Genomic DNA, 24,012 nt, shown 5'->3' on the forward strand with positions numbered 1-24,012 from the left:
ACCACACTCTGCAACCCCATTAGAGAACTTCCCTATATAATTTTATTTATATATATCAATTTATAATTTAAGAAATTCATAAAATATATTTAAACTTTAAACTCAAATTATATATATTAATTTATAATTTAAGAAATTCATAAAATATATTTAAACTTTAAACTCAAAACATAAATAAAAGAAAATTATAAAATAAATTTCAACTCATCTTACTATTTATTTAATTATTTATGTTTTATCCATTAATAAATTACATATATACATACACGAGTTGTTTTTAGTGTGACTTTTTGGAAGCTTTTTTGGTCTAATTTCTCTAAAGTCTGGCAGGAATTTATTGAAATCAAAAGCTTGATGGGTAATCCCTGCACATTTGAAGTGCCCTGGGTTTTAAGGGTGCTGAATCCATATATAAATTATTAAATTGAGGGTTACCTGATCCATATCAAATTTTTGAGACAAGTTTTTGGTGATAATCACATCAAAATTCATATGTCGACGCATTTTGAATTAACAAGTGTGGTTCATCATGAGGACAAGATGAAGAACCAGATCCAGGCACAAGTTAAATGTTAAATAGAGAGACAGATCATTCAAACGACTAGAAAAAACAACTATAATTGACCATAGGGAATAGGTACAATTGACAGGCCAACAACTATATTTGACTGGTCCAAGAGTTAGGGAAATGGTAGTTAGTTAATTAATTTGTTAGATATATTTATTTTTAAATTCATATGTACCTAAATATATTTAATTGAAGAAAATAATAATAAAAAAATAAAAATTTGAACTAGAAACCATAAACCTAATAATTTAATTACTCTCTTTTTCTTTACTAATAATCAAAACTAAATAAACTCGTAATAATATAGGGAATAAAATATTTTGTTTATTCGATAAATAACTAATTAGTTAATTTTATTACTAGGCCTATTTTTATATAACCAAATATGTATAATTTTCTATTAAAAATAAATAAAATATATAAACTCATAATAATTCCAACCTATGAAATACTATGGTATGAAGAATACATTTATAAAAGATTATTAATTACTAAATAAATTAGTTAACTCTTTTATTCAAATTATTTATTTTTATTAAATAAAATCTAAATTACAAAACGCCTCCCATAACAAAAGTTAGATGTAACAGTCAAAATTCAGCCTTAGCACCAAAAATTATCAACTAGACCGGCCGTCAAACGAAATAGCAAGAAGACGTGGGTAAAAATGACTTTGAGAGTTGAAATGGTTGAAAAAACCTCGAAAAAAGTTTATAAGATGTTTCCGGTATTAAAAGTCCCGCTCATTTCACAGGCATTAGAATTTCTCTGCAGTCATCATGATGATGGCCACCGCATTTTCAGCTTCTCCTGGTTTGATAGGATCAAGGTTGGACATGGCCATGACTAAAAGTGAACCGAGTCGCAGCAAATTCGTCAAGTTCAGCCCTTCCCAAAGCTCTATTGCCACAAGTAAGAACAAATTGTTTGCATCTCATACTTATTGCATTTCTTTTCCTTTTCTTTTTTCTTTCGTTAGATATATTGCAGGCTATGTCTGTTGTTTGTGAGTGCCATGCGTTTTGTTCAGAAATTTGTTGGTTTCATATGCATGTTCTCTCACTCATTAGTCTTTGTCTGTATATAATAGAATTTCTGGCGAACTCAAATGATTTCTCTTCGGTTTCCTTGAGAATAAAAGGTGCTTACCCTGCACAAGCGACAAAAACCAAAGAGATCGAAATGCCCATTGATTTGCCAGAACATGGTAAACCCGAGCCGACTATTTTGGTGATCGATAACTATGACAGTTTCACTTACAATCTTTGCCAGGTCAGTATTCATATATTTCTGTTTAGGCCCTTGATTACATATTGATACCCTTAGGAGAATATAAAATATGGCATTGTATGCCAGAATCATGCAATACTTTGGGAGTCAAGTGTTTTGTTTTGTTTTTTTTTTTTTGGCTTATTGTTTATTTATTGTCATTATTCAAGGCCGACTTAGACCAAACAGGTCTATCGTATCATGCTATAGTTCTGATCAGTATTTTTGAATTTCATGTCATCTATATGGGATTGGTGTCAAGTGCTGCGACTGACTGATCAAATGTAACCATATCCCATACCTTGTACTTAGTACTTGGTGTTTTTCGGCAAATTATGCATCGAAGACTTTCTCTATTGGGAAAAGGTAACTCATTGAGTTGCTATTCGCCATAAGTAATTTTCTAACAGTATCTGCATATACTCGATTTATATTGATCTATTATGTGTATATACAAAATCAGTGCCAATACCAATGGTCCGAGTACTGAGAACCCAATTGTATACCCTAGGAACATTGTATGCAATTTCCTGTCCATCCTATTTTGCAATAGTAGTGTGCTCCTGTTAGATGTACGAGTTAGTTTTGATTTTCCAGGCTGGTTATTTACTGCCAAACTTTATTTGAGCTTTCTAATGTTATCAGAACTGGAAACGGTGGAGGGTCAAACTGGGACTGGACCGGAACCAGCAAAAAAAGGGGTTGAAGAACGACTTGCCTAAAAATACATAAAATATGCAAATTTAAGTTAAAAAATATATATTTATGTATATCAACGTAACTATAAGGCACTAGACACCAAATATGCAACGTTTGTCTATGTATATAGCATCTAATGGTGAATACAACAAATTGGCAGCCAAATGTGATACATATCCGAAACAAAATATATAAATATGAAGGCTTTACATGGCCTCTAGAGCTAAAAAGGATCATGCTACAACAAATAACCACACATCACCAAAATCATCCCCTATATTGGGATCCTCATTAATATCATAGTCCTCTGCCTCCTCTTATAGACTTTTCCTTGATCCTTTGGGGGCATTATTGCTTGGTGCTGCTTATGGTCCCAAGTGCATCCACCCCCAATGGATCCAAGTTCATCCACCCCCAAGTCATCATCCTCAAATTCAGCAGGCCAAGTTTCCGCAGACCATTTCGAGGGGGGATCAATATCCTCCAAGACAGTGGGCTTTGCATCATGTGTTTTGTTCAGCAACTAGTTACACCTTAGTTGAAGGTTTTGTTGCATGAAGATAGGATCATTCAATTGTGTTAGCTTTGGGGGTGTATGGTTAGCCCTTGGTTGATTAGTGATGGACTTGCACATTTGAGGTGGCTTATTGATTGGTTGCTAGACCTCATATGGATGCTTGATTGAACATCTTCCTTGGAGGTTAGAGACAGCTTGGTGACATTCTACATGCTGATCACATGGAAAGGTTGCATGCTTGGAGATCACCCAACATTGGAGGAGGAGCATTTGGCAATTGGCATTGAGTCCTAGACAACATGGGGTTACTTGGATTGCTTACATGGAGGCTTGTACTTGACTTATGTTAGCTTCGCCTCACTGAGTGGACATGTAAGTGGGTGAACTCGAAGATGGCATGTTGACTTGGAGAGGCATTGGATCATTGGAGCCCTTAGAGGGGAAGTTTTGGGCCTTGGATCATGGATGAGGTTCACCCTTGTTCTGGAGCCTTGCTTGTGGATTGTCATCACCTTGGAGCTTTGACTTGTGTCACTTGTCGAGGAGAGCTTTAGATGTATAGGCCTACTTGTTTTTAATAGTTTTCTTGTAGTGGAATAGGTCCACTTGACTTATAGACCTCCCTTCACCTCTCATATTAATAACAAAAGGGGTGAATCATTCTCATCATTCATGCACTAGGTCCACTTGAGCTAGAGATGTAGGAGGAGGAGCTGTAGTCTCTTTCTCTCTCTTATTCATTCTTCTTTGTACTTCATCTCTCTTATTTGAAGGTGCTAGGTTTTTTTGAGCATTCTTGAAGTCTAGGGCTAGGGTTCTATTGGAGTCAAGGAGTTAGGGTCTATTGATAAACCCTAGGGTTGTACTTATTGACGAGGATGAGAAGAGGAGATGCCTTGCATGAGGCCAAGGACTTGCTAATGTGACTTTAGCTTGTTGGAGTCTCTTTGATGGAGCTAGGGCCTTGGAAAACTTGGAGGGTTGTGCCAGCTTATCTTACATTGATAATAGTATGTACTTGAACTTCATCTCATATATATATATAGTTAGATAGTTTTCAACTGTCCAAAATTGTCTTCTTGTAGATTTAATTTTCAGTTATATTTATCTTCATGGTTTGATAATTTCCAATTTAGTATGTTTTGCTGATTTGACATGAGTTAAGGTTGAAATTGTTAAGGATATTAACGTTATTTTTGAAGATAGCGGGGCAGATTTACTTCTGTAATCACTGCTGTCCAGGTCTGGTTTTTGCATGATAAGATTGCCTTGGAGAGCTGAAACTTGTTGGCACACATTTGCTATTTTTTCTCTTGAATTGCTTTATTGATTGGGGTTTGGAAAAAACAAAATGTTGTTTGCTGTTGCTATTGGTTTGTTACACCAAGAGGCACTTTCTATAACTCAGGTGGATGAGATGTGTCATGTTTGTAACACTACACATTGGTTCAAAATATTATTAATAAAAAAAAATAAAAATAAATATAATGTTGGCTATATATATATTAAATTCAACGTATTTTTTGTATCTAGAGGAATCGACAACTAGGCTGGTCTCAGACTCACGTGACACGAGGTCGATTCCAACTGCTACCATTATAACCTCTAGGTGCCTACATATGCCCCTTCCGCAGGCACATGTGAATCGGGGGGATTTGAACCTCAAATTTCCTCGCACATAACACTTCATTTTCACGATCATCACTAATTGAGCTGCCCCCCGAGGGCTATATTAAATTAAACATGTTAAAATCAAACAAAATTCTAGAAAACCTCCCAGCACTTATTTTTGCAAATTTGTCAAGCCTTTGAAATTCAATCTATAAATTTTTTGAGCATATATATTACTTGATTTTTTGCAATTACAAAATCTGGAGGCCTACCCCCGAAACCCATATTGAAATTTACCGCCAACTGTTGACAAATACATTGCATTCCTATGAACTATGATGCTCTCTTTTCTCTAGAATAATCACAATGATTAATCTAATCATGGAAGCTTGTTGGCATGGGAGCCCCTAATGAGAGTGCTAGGTTTGTATGAGCAATTCTTTCATCAGATCAGATTTTAAGAGGCATGGCCATGATCTAGAATATTTTTTTAAGAGGCTTGGCCATGGTCTAGAAGAATTAAAGAGACTTAGTCATTATCTAGAAGAATTTGAATGGATGTTAAAGCATTCCATTTGTGGTTATCCTTTTCTTTTTATGTCATTCTTCTCCAATAAATGTTCTTCAAAAGAGATCATAATTAATTAACCTTCTCCAAAATTCAACGTTGTTTTTTCTAACTCTTATTACATGATTTTATCTGCAACTATTATTGTAGCTAATTACTAGTGTAGATCCATCCTAATAGATCTACACTAGTAGATCTATGGTTGTGTCTACTTCGTTTAATGCTGATTTTGCATTTGAGGATTGTTTGAGGATGTGTAAGATGACTCTTGCTCTTAGAGAGTGTGACAAGTTAGAATGAGTATCTTATTTTGTTCCTTGGAAGCTTAGGCTATAGACGCTTATGGAGGCTGTAGATCTTTGAGAACATGTTGTGAGAGTGGTTCCAAAATGTATCAATCCATCATAGTTAGCAACTCATTGGAAGGAGGCCAAGACAAAGATAATCATTCTTGATTTAGTGAAGGATTGTTTCATCTCTCACATTGCAGAGAAGATGATAGGTAAGGACATGTTTGGGGCTTTGGTTGGTTTTTTCCGAAGCTTTTGTGTGTCTTGATAGGTGCTCTTGGAAAACAATTTTCCAGTCATTCACTTTAGCAGGATAGATACTATTTTTGGCTATATGACATGGGTCACATAGTTAAGAGATCTGTTGGTTGCCATTTGGATGTTAAGTGGAGGATAAGGAGGTGGTGTCCATTGCTTTTAATGGATTCCTACCTTCCTGGAGGCCTTTTATTTTGGGTGTTTGTGCTCGTAAGAATCTTTCACCTTTTTCAAAGCTATGGAATGATCTTATGTAGGAAGAAGTTAGGATATAGTCTTGTTCAAAGCAAGGAGAGGAGGTAGATGGGATGGTTCTCACAAGGAAGATGAAGAGTGGTAGCAAGAAAGGCTACAAGAAAGAAAAATTTGGGTAAAGTGATGTGTTTTCAATATCATGGGAAGGGACACTATGCCAACAAATATCGATTGAAGAAGAAAGGGGAGAGGAAGAAATAGTTTGTAGCTAGGACTATAATAGGTGTATAGGAGGAATCCTCTTGGTTTGAGACTGCCTTCTCCATGTTCTCTTGTTTGTCTTCTAAAACTATGTCTAGTGTTGGATGGTATGTGGACAACATGGCTTCAAGACATATAACTTAAGACAAATGACTCTTCAACAAACTTTAGGAGTAAGAAGGAGATGTGAGTGTGTATCTTGGTGATAATCGTACTTGTTGTGTGAGAGGAGTTGTCTCTATTGCCTTCTAGATGCCATCTATTGATGTTCCTGAGTGGAGTAATGTTGTGTTTGTTCTGTGTTTAAAGAAGAATCTTCTTTCAGTTTCTTGTATGATAGATTTATAGTGTAGAGTTACATTTGAAGGATAGTAGTGCACCATTAGTGATTGTAGTCTAGATAGTTGGAGGAACTTGGCTAGAGGGGTAAGAGAAGGTGGCCTTTATAGGTTACTTGTTGATCTTGTGGCACTTGTACATTTCGATGAGAGGTTGGATGAACCTTCTGTTGAAATTTTGATGTTCTATGCTGTTACAATCACTTAAATCCAAAACTTCTTTATGCTGCAAAATAAGTTAAGTAATTTTAGATAGAACATAAACCATATAAAACATATGCCCAATGGAAGACAACCAAGAACTCAATGAGACACAAAGAAGTTAGGTCAATGACCAGGGCAAAACCCACAAGGGGAAAACCCAACCAAATTCTTCTTCTATTAGAAATCAATTGTTCAACAGAGATACAAAGTACAATGAGAGAATGGAGAAGTTCATCCAAATCCGAAGAAGATCTCTGATAGTAGTAATTGATGCAAACACTGAATCACTTTGGCTCTCCAAGATCTACTCTTGCTCTTCAAGACTCTCTTTCTCCCTCTTTTAATCTTGCTCCAGGCTCTCCAACTCTTTCTTTCTCAAGTTCGAATTCTCCTTTCACAAACACAAGTAAGTGTGTCAAGTGAGGATGAGAGACACAAATATATAGGAAGAGCAAGGAGGTCGAATTCATGAGGGAGTAACTCCTATGCCTTGAGGAGGAGTTACATATGCCAAAATAGGAGTGTAATTTATGCCATAAAGGAGAGGAGTGTAACTTATGCATTTAGGAGAGAAGCGTAACTTATTCATTAAAGAGGTGTAAGAGGAATCTTTTTATGATGAGTCATTAAGGTGTGTAAGAGAGCGTAAGAGGTGCATAAGAGCATTAAAGAGAGAGAGGAATGAGTCCATTAAGAGAGAGAGAGAGTAACATACACATTAATTGAGGGGAGTTACATATGACATGATTGAGTCTCATGATCGAGAGACTTGAATTTCTTTTTAATAATATTATAATAGTACCATAAAGAGGATTATAGTCGTAATAATAATAATAATATTGATGATTAATTTAAAAATTAAATAATTGAGGTTGATTAAGGACAAGTTAAGTGAATTTCTATCATGTATATATGATTACGAATTGATGGAAGAAGATTTACTATTTTTGGAAAGTCATGGTTGCAAAGATATACGCGACTTTCTATTTTCAGAAATTCACTTTAGAAAGGTCAAAAAGAAAGTTCTATTCAAGGAAATTCATCCCATAACTGTCAATTTTCAACACCTTCTTGCTTTGAGGAGGCATATATAGAGCATGCATGGTGAGATGCCACGAAGATAGGTTTCAAAATCTATTGTGGAATTAGGGATTGATTCCAAGCTTGTAGATGATGGGGGTGTTGTAGAGTGCAAGGTCAAGGTTGTTGGATTCTCTTAGGCATATGGAGTTGACCTTGATGATACTCTTGCTTCAAATTCTCTCAAAAAGAGGGAATTGATTGTGCTCAACTTGATACTTCAATTGATAGATATTTTGAGGTGCATGAGAGGGATGTCATGTTCACATTTTGTTCATAGCCTTGCATGGGTTGTTATATATATCAAGAGCTTGGTATTTTAGGATGGATATGACTTGTGTAGATTTCTATCTTTGTCATTTTGATAGATGTGATTCACTTGTCTAAGTTGTCTTTATCTTGTATGGAGATGTGATCATCTTTGTGGGTTGTCCTAAACAACTCATGATCTAGTGTCTATAGATTTTGACCCATGATGTTGACTTGAGGCATGATGGAGTTTGGCAGGTCTTTGATGATCTAGAGTTATGTTCCTTCAGATTTAGAGGTAGTCATCATTCTTTGGAGGTTTGAGATGTTGCGATAGCATTTTGTGTTGTTGGATACAATGATACTTCTATGGCTTATTGGATCTACAGTCCATCAAAATAGAAGATAGTGGTAAGTAGGGATGTGAAGTTTGATGAGGATGTGATATCTTCGCATTTAGTGATTGAGGAGAAATAAACGGTTGTTATTTCAAAGATTAATTCAGGGGTTAGAGATGACTTAGATTTAGGGGTGGACAATGTGAGATTAGGGATGGATATGCGCTCACCTTCTACTCCAACACGCAAAAAACTGAGATGGCCTCCTTGGATGTTATAGAAGGTACATGAGTAGCTAGGAGTGCTTAGATCTCTAGTGAGGGTGAGTATATCTCCTACCAAATATTCTAGCCGTGTTACATTGACTTCTTTCACTTGTGAGTTTGCTGGTTGTTTTGAGGAGGTTTGATGTGATGTCTCAATGTAGTGCGTTGGATGGGGAATAGTTCCTTTTTAGAAGATAGTGGTTGATTCCAAGGCTGCATTAGGATTGTATTTGTAGATGGTAGATTTGGTTGAGTTATGGAGGGGTTTAACTTGTGTTGGGTGTTGAAATTTGGTACCGGAGGATAGGTGGTTCCCTAAGGCTTTGATCTTTGGCCTAGGGAAAAGTGTCCAAAAGAATTTATTTTTTCTCCTAAAGTAACTTTATAATTTTTTATAAAGTTAAATCTAATTTGAAAGTGACTTTAAGTGATAAAGTTACTAAGTCTAATTTTAAAGTGACTTTTATAAAGTCAATGAAAAATTAGAAAGGAAAAGTGACTTTGGAAATAAATGACTAAGTGGGTCTTTATTAAAGTGGGGTGAATTAAAAAAAATAGAAAGTGAGATTTAAATGAGCATTTGATCTCAGCCATTGATCTAAATCTATTTCAGCCATTGGATTTAGGGATCACCCAAAAGTCACTTAGGGTTGGGTTAAGGGAGGAAAAGGAGGAAAAGATCATTCATTTTTTCATGAGCAGATTGGGAGAAGGAGAGCAAGAGAGCAAGGGAGATTTCTGGACAAGGAGGAGAAAGAGGCAGCAATTTGGCACACAAACCAGGGCAGCACTTCAGCAAACCCGTACAGCTCAAAGAACAAGCAGAAAAAGGCAGTTTTTGTGAGCAAAACAGTGGAAAAATTGATTTTCAGCACGAATATCGAGGAGGCGTTTTTCTGCACGTTTTTCGAGGACTGTCCGTACAAGTCCGTACGGCTTCCCGTACAGTCCGTACATCCGTACAGCCCGTACGGTCCGTAAAACACGTTCAGCCATTTTCCAGATTGTCTGTTAGCTGAAAAACAGATAAGTTTGCTTGCTGGAAAAATTTTTGTTTTGCTGAAAAAAAATTTTCTCTCTGTAAAAAGGCATTTTCCAGAAATAAAGAAGAGCTCTCAAACTGGTTTTCCCCAAGAGTTGTAGGGGGTTTTTCCAGGGTCAAGTTGACCAAAAATATCAGTGTTTTAATGTGTTTTAATGGCTGTTTTTGATTGCTTATTTTTTATTCTGCAATTTCCAGCATTCTGAAAAATTTCCAGAATTTGTGTTTTCAGCAATATTATTATTATTATTATATATATATATATATATATATATTTTTTTTTTTTATTCAGTCTGTTAAATGTATGGTTATGGGAATGGGCATTTAACTACATGGGAGAAATAAGGAGAAACTGAAAACCGGGGTGGGAAAACATAAAATTTTACATGGTATCAGAGCTTGAGTGCTGAAGGGCAGTTTGGGACAGCAAAAGAAAAAAAAATACAGCTGCTGATTTTTTCACTCAGAAAATTCCAGCAGGCTGATTTTTCATAAACAACAGTTTTATCTTTACCACAGCAGTGCTATTTTTCAGTTTTAGGACAGCAAGATGTCATTGGGTTTGAGGGTGGAGGATAGGTTGGATGGGCATACAAATTACAACGTTTGGAAGGAGAGAATGCAGAGTATCTTTGAGGAGGCAGAAGTCTGGGATATCATGGTGCATACGACACATCACCCTGTTGTTGTGCCTACTGATGCTACTCAGTTGACAGCTTATAATAGGAAGAACAACAAGGGTAAGAGGCTGATTCTAGACGGAATCAAAGACCATTGCATTCCTCATGTGAGAGGAAAGAGCAATGCCCATGAGATGTGGACAGCATTGTCCAATCTCTACCAGAGTACCAATGAGAACCGGAAGATGGTCCTGAAGGAGAAGCTGAAGAACATTAAGATGGGGAATGATAGTGCAGCTGGATATCTCACAAAGATTACCAATGTGAGAGATGAGTTGGCAACGATTGGAGAGGCCATTCCATCCACTGAGTTTGTGCGTATTGCAGTGAATGGTCTCCCTCGTTCATGGTTGAACTTTGCTGATGGGGTTTGTGCACGTGAGACCCTTCCCACATGGGAGAGGTTTTGGGATGATTGTATTCAGACAGAGATCAGGAAAGGACAGCTTGGGGCAGCCAAGCCAGTTGAGCAGGATGAGGACGTAGCACTGGTGGCAGGAGGCAAGAAAGGCAAAGGGAAGAAGCAGGCTTCCACAAGCGGTGGTGGAGGCAAAGGCAAAGGTAAAGGTAAACAGGGTAACTCACAGAAGGACTATTCCAAAGTGAAGTGTTGGAATTGTCAGAAGATGGGACACTATGCAATTGTGTGTCCGGAGAAGAAGAAGAAGAAGGGGAAGAACCAGGATGTGGCAGCTTCAGCTGAGAATCGAGATTGAGGACTTTGCAGGTCGTTTTGACCGGGAGTTTGCGTTCACTACATGTGAGTCCTCTAGTGCAGGATCACCTGCCACACAGGTTCAGAGGGAGCATGCATTTCCCTCGATTAGCGGAGCATCTACAGGTATCTGGTATGTGGACAGTGGGCTTCACGTCACATGACATAAGTCCGGGAGTACTTCTCAGAGCTTTCAGAGAGTAGCACTGATATTGAGGTAGTACTCGGTGATGACAGAGTTGTTAGAGCAGTCGGGGTGGGTACACTGACATTTCAGAGGGAGTCCAGACCTCCCTTGAAAGTGTCAGATGTTCTTTATGTGCCAGGGATGAGGAAGAACCTCATATCCGTCTCAGCTTTGGAGGACAGAGGATATGAGGTACTGTTCAGGGGAGGACAGGTGTTGATGTATCCCAGGGGCACTCCAGCTGATTCAACTAGAGTGATAGGTGTACGCCATGCAAAGGTGTACAAGTTTGCATTCCAGCCCCTTTTGGCATTGAGCAGTAGTACCGACAGCAGAGCTAGCAGTTCTGAGCTGTGTGAGATTTGGCACCGCAGGATGGGACACATGTATCATGGAGCCTTGAGGACATTGCGGGAGATCACCACAGGTGTGCCAGATTTCAGTACTGATCACTTTGATACTTGCAGAGGTTGTGCAATGGGCAAGTTTGCCAAATCCCCTTTTCCCAGCAGTGACAGCAGAGCGACTGGGATACTTGATTTGATTCATTCCGATGTGAGCGGTCGGATGTCTCATGTTTCCTTGAGTGGATATGAGTACTATGTCTTATTCATTGATGATCACTCCAGGAGGACCTGGATTTATTTCTTGAAGACCAAGAGTGAGGTCTTCAAGCGGTTTCAGGAGTTCAGAGCTCTTGTGGAGACTCAAACAGGTCGAAATATCAAGTCCCTGAGGTCGGACAATGGAGGAGAGTACACCCTTGGAGAGTTTGTTGATTATTGTGCGGAGGCAGGCATTAGGAGGGAGTTCACTGTTCCTTACAACCCCCAGCAGAACGGGGTTGCGGAGAGGAAGAACAGATCCATCATAGGGGCTGCCAAAGCCATGTTACATGATCAGGGGTTGCCATTGTTCTTGTGGCCAGAGGCCTGCAACACAGCTGTTTACTTGCAGAACATGAGTCCGCATCGTGCCTTGGGGCACATGACTCCGGAGGAGGCTTTCTCTGGGAAGAAGCCTGATCTTGGTCATCTTCATATCTTTGGATGCATTACATACTCCTATATACCCAAGGAGAAGAGGACCAAACTAGAGCCCACCGCAGAGAAGGGTATCTTTGTGGGCTACAGTGAGACCTCAAAGGCCTTTCGGATTTACATCCCTGCACAGAGGAGAGTTGTTGTCAGACGGGATGTGAAGTTCGAGGAGGACAGGGCCTTTAGGAGGTCACGGGAGTTAGAGTATCTGGATCAGCCAGACCCTCAACAGCAGTTGAGTCAGTCGCAGGGATCCAGTGGGCAGGGATCAGGAGGATCCGGAGGTACATCTATGAGGATGTCAGGTCCGTCAGTGAGCAGTGGCTCGCCGAGCCAGAGGGGTGGTGCTCCGGGCAGCATGCAGAGCAGTTCACTAGGGAGTCCATTGATGGACAGTTCACACGGTGCCTTAGCTTCTACAGGTTCAGGTGCAGGCAGGAGGACAGCAGACAGACAGTCAGGAGTTCAGGCTACTGATGGTGATGAGGAGGAGGAGTTTCATTCTCCTATGGGAGAAGCATGCTTAGGGAAGAGGAAGCCCAAGTGGCTTCAAGACACCTTGAGAGATGCCACATCTGTTGCTGAGCCGAAGAGGCCGGTCAGAGAGAGTAGACCACCTGAGAAGTTTTGTAGCTATATGGCGATGGTTACCAGCATCCTTGACTCTGAGCCTTCTAGCTATGAGGAGACAGCTAGCCAGCAGGTCTGGAGAGAGGCCATGTAGGAGGAGTATTCTTCTATCATGAAGAATGATGTTTGGGAGGTGGTGCCGAGGCCTGAGGGCAAATCCGTGGTTACTTCCAAATGGCTTTACAAGGTAAAGCATGCTGCAGATGGCAGCATTGAGAAATTAAAAGCGAGGTTTGTGGCTAGAGGGTTCTCCCAGGTAGAGGGAGTTGATTATGAGGAGACCTTCGCTCCCGTGGCTCGATATACTTCGATCCGCTCCATTATATCGATAGCAGCAGAGATGGGTTGGAAGATCCACCAGATGGATGTGAAGACCGCAATTCTCAATGGCTTCATACAGGAGGAGGTGTACATTGAGCAGCCACAGGGCTTTGAGGTGCATGGGAAGGAGTCCCATGTGTGCAGATTGAAGAAGGCCCTTTATGGCCTGAAGCAAGCTCCCAGAGCTTAGTACTCCAGGATAGATGCATACTTGCAGGGGATGGGTTTCACAAAGAGTGAGGCAGATCCGAACCTTTACTTTATTGTGATTGGTGAGGAGCCTCTCATTCTGGTGCTGTATGTGGATGACTCGATCATTACAGGTGCAGAGAGACTCATAGAGCACTGGAAGAGAGATCTTGCGGCGGAGTTTGAGATGAAGGACATCGGCCTGATGCATTACTTTTTGGGTTTGGAGGTGTGGCAGGAGGAGGGGCATTTCTTCCTGGGGTAGGGGAAGTATATTGTGGACATCCTTAGCAGATTCCATATGGAGGATTGTAGACCCATGTCGACACCGATGATCACCAACTGGAAGAAGCTTCATGCTTCGGATTCCGAGTTGGTGGATCCCACATTGTACAGGCAGCTGATTGGTTCCTTGATGTATTTGGTCAACACTAGACCAGATATCTGTTTTGCAGTCAACACGATGAGTCAGTTTATGTGTGAGCCTAGGAAGGTTCACTGGGTGGCTGCAAAACACATTTTGCGATACTTGCAGGGGACAGTGGATTATGGTCTGGACTACAGGCAGGGAGATGGAGTGAGATTGGCAGGATACACTGATTCTGATTGGGCAGGTTGTGCTTCTGATAGGAAGAGCACTTCAGGGTGTTGTTTTGGGTTGGGTTCAGTAGTAGTGTCATGGTTCAGCCGGAAGCAGCAGTCAGTAGCACTGAGTTTAGCGGAAGCAGAGTATATGGTAGCCAGTCTAGCTAGTTGTGAGGCCATCTGGCTTCGCAAGATGTTGTTTGGCTTATTTGGTCAGCTGTTGAGACCTTCAGTGATTTACTGTGATAATCAGAGTTGCATTAAACTCACGGAGAATCCAGTATTTCATGACAGGTCAAAGCATATCGGGATCAGATATCATTTCATCAGAGACTATGTTTAGAAGGGAGCTGTGAAGCTTGAGTATATTTCCACTGATGAGCAGGTTGCAGATATTCTTACCAAAGCCTTACCACGGGGCAAGCATGTCTACTTCAGAGACAAGATGGGTGTGGTGAGGAACACCTTCCTCGGTAAGAGGGAGTGTTGAAATTTGGTACCAGAGGACAGGTGGTTCCCTAAGGCTTTGATCTTTGGCCTAGGGAAAAGTGTCCAAAAGAATTTAATTTTTCTCCTAAAGTAACTTTATAATTTTTTATAAAGTTAAATCTAATTTGAAAGTGACTTTAAGTGATAAAGTTACTAAGTCTAATTTTAAAGTGACTTTTATAAAGTCAATGAAAAATTAGAAAGGAAAAGTGACTTTGGAAATAAATGACTAAGTGGGTCTTTATTAAAGTGGGGTGAATTAAAAAAAATAGAAAGTGAGATTTAAATGAGCATTTAATCTCAGCCATTGATCTAAATCTATTTCAGCCATTGGATTTAGGGATCACCCAAAAGTCACTTAGGGTTGGGTTAAGGGAGGAAAAAGAGGAAAAGATCATTCATTCTTTCATGAGCAGATTGGGAGAAGGAGAGCAAGAGAGCAAGGGAGATTTCTGGACAAGGAGGAGAAAGAGGCAACAGTTTGGCACACAAACTAGGGCAGCACTTCAGCAAATCCGTACAGCTCAAAGAACAAGCAGAAAAAGGCAGTTTTGTGAGCACAACAGTGGAAAAATTGATTTTCAGCACGAATATCGAGGAGGCGATTTTCTGCACGTTTTCGAGGACTGTCCGTACAACTCCGTACGGCTGTCCGCACGGCTCGTACGTCCGTACGGTCCGCACATCCGTACGGTCCGTACAACACGTTCAGCCATTTTCCAGATTGTCTGTTAGCTGAAAAACAGATAAGTTTGCTTGCTGGAAAAATTTCTGTTTTGCTGATTTTTGCTGAAATTTTTTTTTCTCTCTGTAAAAAGGCATTTTCCAGAAATAAAGAAGAGCTCTCAAACTGGTTTTCCGCAAGAGTTGTAGGGGGTTTTTCCAGGGTCATGTTGACAAAAAATATCAGTGTTTTAATGTGTTTTAATGGTTGTTTTTGATTGCTGATTTTTTATTCTGCAATTTCCAGCATTTTGAAAAATTTCCAGAATTTGTGTTTTCAGCAATATTTTTTTTTTTTTTAGTCTGTTAAATGTATGGTTATGGGAATGGGCATTTAACTACATGGGAGAAATAAGGAGAAACTGAAAACCAGGGTGGGAAAACAGAAAATTTTACAAAACACTGTCCTTGTAAAAAGGGAGTGTTAGCTTTCGGGGTTATTCCAAAATTATTTACGCTGTGTTTGGGGTTGCTTCATGAGATGCAGGGTGCGTTGTGTATGGTTGGCCATTGGTTGATTGATGATGGACTTGCACATTGGAAGTTGGTAAACTTCTTATGGATGCTTGATTGGCATTCTTCCTTAGAGCATTGTAGATGGTTTGGTGACATTCTAAGTGATGGACACATGTAAGGGTTGCTTGCTTGGATAATTCCCTACATTACAGGAGGGCGTTGAACCCTAGATAGCACGAGATTACTTGGATTGCTTACATGTTACTTGACTTATGCTTGCTTGGTTTGAGGGAGTGGACGTGTTGGTCGATGGACTCTAACATGGCTATGAATTATGCCTTGCCCATTAGGTAGTGTCAAGGCCAGCCTAGGGGCATGCTGGGCCCAATGGTGCAATCATCAAGAATCCTTTGTGTTGGGAAAAATAAAAACAATGTCCTGGGCCCTAGGGTTGCTCTGGGACATGCATCATCTACTCAAGTCATCATAATGCCCAACGCTTTGATGTAAGTGGGCAACACTGCATCTGCAAAGTCATCAACCTCTTTGAAAGGCTTGGGTACCAGTGGCGTGGGTACCCTTAAGGCCTGGGTTGCTGTGGACCACTTGACAAGACCAATATAAACTCAAGTGAAAGCAACCATTCATTAGATACTAAGATCATGTAAACATCCAAGTGGACCAAATTTGATGTTAAGGGCATATTAATACTTCAAACTTGGATCACCTTGCGATATCTATCTAGACCAAGTCCTGTAAAGGTGTTCCCTACCTTGATAGAGTTGGCTAATGGTCAACCCTATTAGGTGCTTCCAACCCTTAAGGGTAGGTGCATTTCCAGGGTCAACCCCTCAATCAATAGGTGTTAGTGTAAATGAGTGGCAATGGAGGGGAAAAAATCTTCATGGCCAAGTGCCATGGTCAGGGGGACTAGCTGATGGAGAATCCGCATTCTGAGTGTATAGATGTAATCGAGGGAGAAATCATGGAGGCATGAGTTACCCTGCTCAACCTGCTTTTCCACCCCTTTAGTGTGCCTTTTAGTTTTTCATAATAATGCCTTTTATTTTGGGTGCATAGCTCAAGGGTTAGAGCTTTCTCTTTATGATGTAGCATCTAATTTACCCCTTAAGATAAGGCAATTTATTGCTCATCAGGGCTGGGACATGCAAGGGCTCCTTTTTATATAATGGAGCATCAAATGCTTAGGAATCGGGTGATGGCCAATGAGGAGAGTAGAGCTCATGCTAGGATTTTGGCCATGTGCCGTTTTTTGTCCCAACCATCTTTTATATTTTGATTTTCTTCTTTTTCTTTCATTGTGGCCATATTATGCTTTTACATTCTTTTAGCTGCATCAACCTCTAGGGCAATGTTTCTTAACCCTACTCAAAGATGTGGATAAGTGGGTACCAAATCACAATGAACCAATGACAAGTTAGGCCTAAAGAATGGAGGTGGTACATAAGTGGATTGTAATGTGGCATGGAGAGTGTCAGGTATGGTGTAGGGGAAAATGAACACGCTACCTCAATCCAGGTTTTCCAAGTAGTGCCCCTCCTATAACCCTAAGGTCTCAAGTGAGGTCCCTTTGGACTAAGGCTAAAGATTAGCCGCCTTGGTAATGTGAGAGATCAGATTTACAATCAAGATTGGTTAATCTTCTAGATCAACCCTTTATCCATACTAAATGCCCAAAACAAACAACAATAAGCACCTGATTGCAAAATGATCAAAGTACCTTTTGAATAGTTGCCCACCTTCATTCAAGAGGAAATGTGGATGGCGAGAGGTATGTCATTGATGCATATGGCGGAGGCACATGGCATATCATCTTCAAGAAGTGAATATCAGGGGTTGCTGGCTAGCTAGTAGTTCGACTGGGTAACCAATGTAGGAGAAACGTTTTCTCCTTTGCAATTATCCATTTTGGTGGGTAACGTTTGCCTCCAACTCAGGGACATGAGCTCATTGTAGAGTGCATGATCCATGTGCTTGAATGGGGAGTTCATGAGAACTCCAACAATCCTTAGGCTCGTAGACCTATTACCTACACACTCAAATCAACTTGTTTGGAAACATGTGCATTGGCTGCTGGTTATCACCCTAGTTTTATATGATAAAAAATCCATACATAAAATAAAATCTAACTATAATGCAATCTAATCTACAATGCAACACAACAATATGAGAATGCAAGATTTAGGATGCTCACACAACATGTAATGCAACTATCTACTCTAATCTATGCTAGCACACAATACATCACCTAAGTATAATCATACAACCAATGTAACCAACATATGATTAGATCTATATCACACCTCTCACCCCTATGACTAATCATGAGATAAAGCAAAGAAGCATCATAATCATTACAACACTGACATGTTGGATCATAAGGGTGGGAGGTCGGGAAAAAAATTAACCATGGATCAATTCTACTACCATGAGAAGGGATAAAGGATGATAAGGGAAAATCCAAATTTCGCCTACACTTGCCGATTCTTTCTTGCAACCTGAATATGGAGTAATCAATGATCAATTTCAAGAATTCTCACCCAATAGCCATCTCAAGCATACAATTCTCATTGATGTCCCTAGGGACATGTTGTGATTGGTATGAGGAAGATGGATAGAGGATAAGATTTCGACAACCAAGTTGCTTGTCACAACAGTCAAGTTCAAAAGGGTCAACCATTAGCTCATCGTGATCAAGACTTACATAACCCGAGTTTGACCGAAGGATGATAACAAGAGGATCTAAGGATGGCTCAAATATATCAACAACTGCATCTTCCTGATCATTATAAATGGTGCAAGGCAGGGCAACATCTTCATATTTCAGTATGAACCATAGTCCCTAGTCTTCAAGCTTTGGAAATTAACTTTTCCTTCAAATCAGGGTGATGGTTATCTGCATCATAGACAACAAAAGCACATGCCTCTTTTTCTCCGTCACTTTCCTCAATGTTACATCTAGGGTTGTGTTGGTCAAACATGAAGAAAAGCCCCCTTTCAAAGGAATCAAGGGGTTCAAAATACTCGCCAATTTTTACTATATCATGGTTGCCAACAAAATCCTCTAGATGAGTATCAAACTCCTCTTGGGTATTAGCGACACCTTTGTTAGGCTGAAAATCATCATTATGAAACATGTAGAAGAGGCCCTTCCATTCATTAGGATAATATTCATGATTTGATGCACATAGGAATGCTTCATGTTGATCTTCAACAACATGCTCATTATTATTCTGAGATTCTGTAGTTCTTTCTTCTTCTTGGCTATCACAGGGGAGTTCAGATTCACAGTCAGTCCCCCAATTTGCTCCTCCATAGCTTCATCATTTTCTTGGCTATCTGGAGGGCAATGATCTTCCACATTTGTGGCTTCTTCAGGATCACCCCAAGCCTCTTCTGGTATATCAAGCTCTAGAATTTCTTTGGGAATGGAGTAAAATTGTTGGTTTCCCTGCTGAGGATTGCAATGTTTCTCCCGAATAACATCACATAAAATGTTCACTGCATAGTACTTGTAAATGAAGTCTAGAAATATGATATTGTAGGATTTTCTTCAAACTCATACAATACTTCATCAAATTCCTTTGCTCACTATGTAGGTTCAATAGGAAATTCATATCAAGGTAATTCTCGATCAACTGGCTGCAAGACTTCTTGTATTGATTCATATTTTCTTGAAGTATCTAGAAGTTTTCTTGATTCAAGACCTCATTGTTTTCTTGGTCATCACGAGGAAGATCAACTATGACTTCTTTTTGTTGCGTTGCACCCTCACTCTTAATGGCTGCTTCATCTAGGCTTACTTTTGGAGGGCCTAAACAATAAGCTCGATTTAGGGCATTCATATACTCGTGAAATCCTATACCTTTCTCTCACCAATTTAGTGCGAAAAATTAGCTCAAACTAGCAGGGGTCCTAGGAGGGGATCCTATAGAGCAACTACTAGGTTAAGAGCAACAATGGAGCGATAGCCCACTGTCACCTCAGCTAAGGCTCCTTGCTCTTTACGAACTTTCACTGATGGGAGGAGACCCGGTGTAGGAGGAATCACTAGGAAGAATGGATCTATGAATGGATAGAGAGTGATTCCTAAGGCCTATTCACAAGAGAGACTCAATTGTATGGCTTTCTTGCTTGGAAAGCAAGGTGGTAGGCTCTCTAGGAAGGGCTAAAAGGATTCTTGAGGCTAGGGTTTGGGAATGTATCTTGAAGAGATGTTTCCTAAGCCTAGAAATCCTTATGGAGACTTGGTCTTTATGTGATCTTTGTGGAATTGGAGTTATAAAGTTGCGGGACCACACAGGACCAAGTGGACCCAAAATTAGGTCAAGTGGAATTGGTTTCTCAAGGAACGACTTGACCTAATTGTGGAAGAGAAGAGGATCAATGGACAAATCTTCTTGGAATAGAATGTAATGATCCAAATGAGGTCACTAGCTAAGGGAAACCTAGGGCAAGAAAGGATCCTTGAGCTAGGGCTTGCAATATCTCGAGATCCCACCGTTGGATTTTTGTGAAATTTGGAGGGCCTCTAGAGGAAACCCCAACATAATAGTGGCCAAGAGATCAAAGTCTTTTGATGGTTAGAACATGAGATAAATGATGCCCTAGGTGACCTATTGAGGGTACGGCTAGAAAAAAGGGAGGTGAGAAAAATATGCTTTTTAAAGTGATCACCTATGGAAGGATTAGTGCCTTGTCCTTTGGGAGAGATGGAGTCAGGATAATTTATGGTTTGGAAGAGGTTTTACCCAATCAAGGAGGTCATCAAGCAACTTCGCATGGCATTAGGGCATGAGAGCAACTACTTGAGATCTTTATACTTCGATATGCAATAATTGATGACTTATCAAGATGTATTTTGACAAAATAATCTCTAGGAACATTCACCCATTCACACATGGCCCATGCAATGATGCAACACTATAAAAGATCAAAATTCCCACAACTTCGTACCAAAAAGTAGTAAATTTCAGACTTGTATAGCGAAAATCCCAGCAACATTCATGTGACAAAGTAAATAACAAGAATTAACATGAAAAGATTACTTACATGTGCAAAAGAGTATATCCAATCATCATATTATGCTAATAATGAAGCTCCAAGATAAGAGAAAGATATCCAAACATCAAAATTCATCCATAACATCCAAACTCCTCCTCCAAAAGGGATAGCAAAAATCTCACAAGAGCAAATAATCCAATCCAAGTGATGATGAATGAGAGAGAATGCCTCTCTTCTATTTATACAATCCTCTAAGGGATTTGAATGGCCTAATTTGGACTAATAATGCCCCTAAAATAAAATAATGTGCATAATAACAATACTTTTGGTGACGAGCCCACCAAAATAGCTCAATAACATAAGAATAAGCCTCTCAGGAGGGAATAATGATCAATATAGTGAGTCGTTGAGCCTTTTAGGAGGCTTAATGAAGTCCAAGGGGTGCCATGATGTAGAACTGGACTCCAAACATAGTGGACAAGGGGTTTGCCCCTTGTTTTCCAAGTAAGAATTTGTGGTGCTCCCAAGTGGGTGTGGGGGCACAAGGACATCCTCATGGGTCTCCAAATGGATAAAAAATGCCTGTAGACCATCTGTAAGGGCTAGGATGATGACATAAGCCCTTCCTTTGCAGCGGGAGACATCCTCTGGACCCTAGAGTATCTGCCAAGTGTATGGTGCATGTGTGGAGCCAAATGGGCATGGTGAATTAGGTGCATCATCCTTATCCAAAAGGTGGAACACGAGCAATCAACGAGTGGTGCTGGGGATCCATGAAGTACTGTCTGCTATGGTGGAGGCCCATGGCTCTTAACGCTCACCCTACAAGTGCCAATGTGGCCCTTTGGAGGGGTAGGACCCCGTATAGGGAGACCAAGCCCCAAATGGAGACCCCACCCACAATCTTGCATAAGATCCAATGCGTCCCCTTGCCCTCCAATACAACAAACCATCAAGATAATCAAGTAAAAGGATTTACAAGTCAGGGAATCAATGAGGCACTTCATGGTGGCATGCCCTTCCATAGTGGGCTTTGGCATGTACAAGTGTCTCCAAGCTCAATAGGTGTTAATCAAGGACCCTATTAGGTGGTTTCAACCTTTAAAGGGGGGACATGTCCATGGTACATCCCTCAAGTTACAGGTGGCAAATGGTATAGTAATGGAATGGAATGGGGATCAGGGGAATCATCCAGACCACATGTCATGATACAAGGGTAGCTATAATAAGGGAAGCCCACACTTGGGTATATGAGTGTAGGAGGGCGCGAATTGTGGTTCATGAGTTACCCCGCCCTTTGTTTTTCCACCCTTCTTCATATGCCATTTGCCTTTGATATATTTTTCTTCATAACTTCTCGGGGCTCTAGGGGATGAGAGCATGATGTGTAGTATATAGCAGTGGATACCCCCTTAAGGTGGGGTGATTCATCGCCCACCAAGGGTTGGGACAATCATGCGTTCCTTAATGATGGAGGGAGCTCATTTAGGGCCTATAGGAACCAGGGTGATGGCCACAGATAAAGGGTAGAGCTCGTGTTTGGCTTTTGCCCACGTGCTAAATTTGTTTGTTCTGACCATCTTTTGCATTTTGTGGTACTTTTCGTGTTGAGAGTGGCCAAATTATGCCTTTTCTTTTCTAGCTGCATCAACCTCTGGGGCATCGTCCTAGGCTCGACCCAAGGTGTGGACAAGGGGAGGGGGAGGCTAACCCTATGTGGACCCAGTGGACACATGTGGATCCAGATGGGAAAATGATGAATGGGGTTAGAATGAGTGGAAGGGAGTGATGTATATGGTGTTGGGAAGCAGGACCACACAACCAAAATCAAGATTTCCCATGTAATGCCAACTATAGCTAATGGCCAGTAAAGGAGATCCCATGGGACTAGGATACAAGGCTAATCGCCCAATTGGGCAGAGGAGACATGGGTACAGACCTAGCCCACTCTTTCTGCCGAATCCCCCTACTAATCCATGCCCAAAAGTGTCCATGATAAGTAAGGAAAATTACTCAACTATACCATTGGAAAGCCATACCTTCGGGGTCGGGAGACCCACCTTCAAACATACAATCATAACAAGTGGGTGAGGGGCCACATGGCTGGCTCAGGTGGCAAAGAATGGCACATCGAGCTATCTGGTGGTTGTAAGGGCTGTTGGATGCCGACTGAGGACCATCTAGGAGAATTTTTTTCCCGTGTACATACTACCCACAGGTGGTGGGTAACAAATCACTACATAGGTTTAATAGGAAATTCACATCAAGGCAATTCTCGATCAACTGGCTGCAAGACTTCTTGTATTGATTCATATTTTCTTGAAGTATTTGGAAGTTTTCTTGATTCAAGACCTCATTATTTTCTTGGTTATCACGAGGAAGATCAACTATGACTTCTTTTTGTTGCGTTGCACCCTCATTCTTAATGGCTGCTTCATCTAGGCTTACTTTTGGAGGGCCTAAACAATAAGCCCGATTTAGGGCATTCATGTACTTGTGAAATCCTATACCTTTCTCCCACAAATTTAGTGGGTACAATTTTGAATATTTATAGATATCACCATTAAAGTAAGCTTCATATATTTCTTGTATAGTGGTTGTAGCCATCTTAGCAATAGTGCTTCATGATTGAAATTAAGTGTAATGTTGAATCTTTTGATGATGGAGTCGCCAAGACGAACTTTAAATGTCTTTCCAAATGGTGCTTGCCTCAACTTGCAAGCATCAAGTTTTTGAAATATTTAAAAGAAATAAGGACTTCTTACCTTCAATGGAGTCACTAGATGTGCAGATTTAACCTTGTCTATGGGATGAGCTCAATCAAGGAAATGGAGCTTAGACTTGAGATTTCAGTGGGGTTGATTCAAATCCTCCTCGGCAATGGTGCCAGAAAATGTTGCCTCAAATTTTAGCAGATCTTATGAAAGGGCTCACAAAATGAGAACTAGACCAAGGGATAACAATGAGATGAAGGTCCACTATCACCACAACACTCACCTCCTGCTCTTTAGTGGATTTTCACCACAAGGGAGGCTTCCCAATATAAGTCACATAATAGGTATTCTAAGGCTATGGTTTGAAGGTGATAGATAGATAAGCTCAAGAAGGGCACTCAAAGTGAGGACAAGACTCAATCCAATAGGACAAAGAATAGCGTGCTCTTCAAGAGGCCTATCAAAGGCACTTATAACCTAGGGTTTAAGGAATAATAAATGATAA

The 24,012-nt window shown here is 40.3% G+C and overlaps 1 protein-coding gene across 1 annotated transcript in view; it reads left to right on the plus strand.

Annotated features, from left to right (window-relative positions):
• Positions 1 to 1,284: 1,284 nt before the first annotated feature.
• The window catches only part of LOC149246672 (anthranilate synthase beta subunit 2, chloroplastic-like), a 165,277-nt gene continuing 142,549 nt past the window's right edge, over positions 1,285 to 24,012 (plus strand). Inside the window, exons 1-2 of the mRNA XM_089457994.1 lie at positions 1,285 to 1,480; positions 1,659 to 1,840. Of these exons, the coding sequence (XP_089314120.1) occupies positions 1,348 to 1,480; positions 1,659 to 1,840 (315 nt within the window). The 5' untranslated portion in view covers positions 1,285 to 1,347. The remainder of the gene's footprint in view (positions 1,481 to 1,658; positions 1,841 to 24,012) is intronic.

Source organism: Pinus tabuliformis, chromosome 7 (genome assembly GCF_031772625.1).
Source record: "Pinus tabuliformis cultivar Carrire ecotype Pingquan chromosome 7, CPIR1, whole genome shotgun sequence".
Classification (NCBI taxonomy): Eukaryota; Viridiplantae; Streptophyta; class Pinopsida; order Pinales; family Pinaceae; genus Pinus; species Pinus tabuliformis.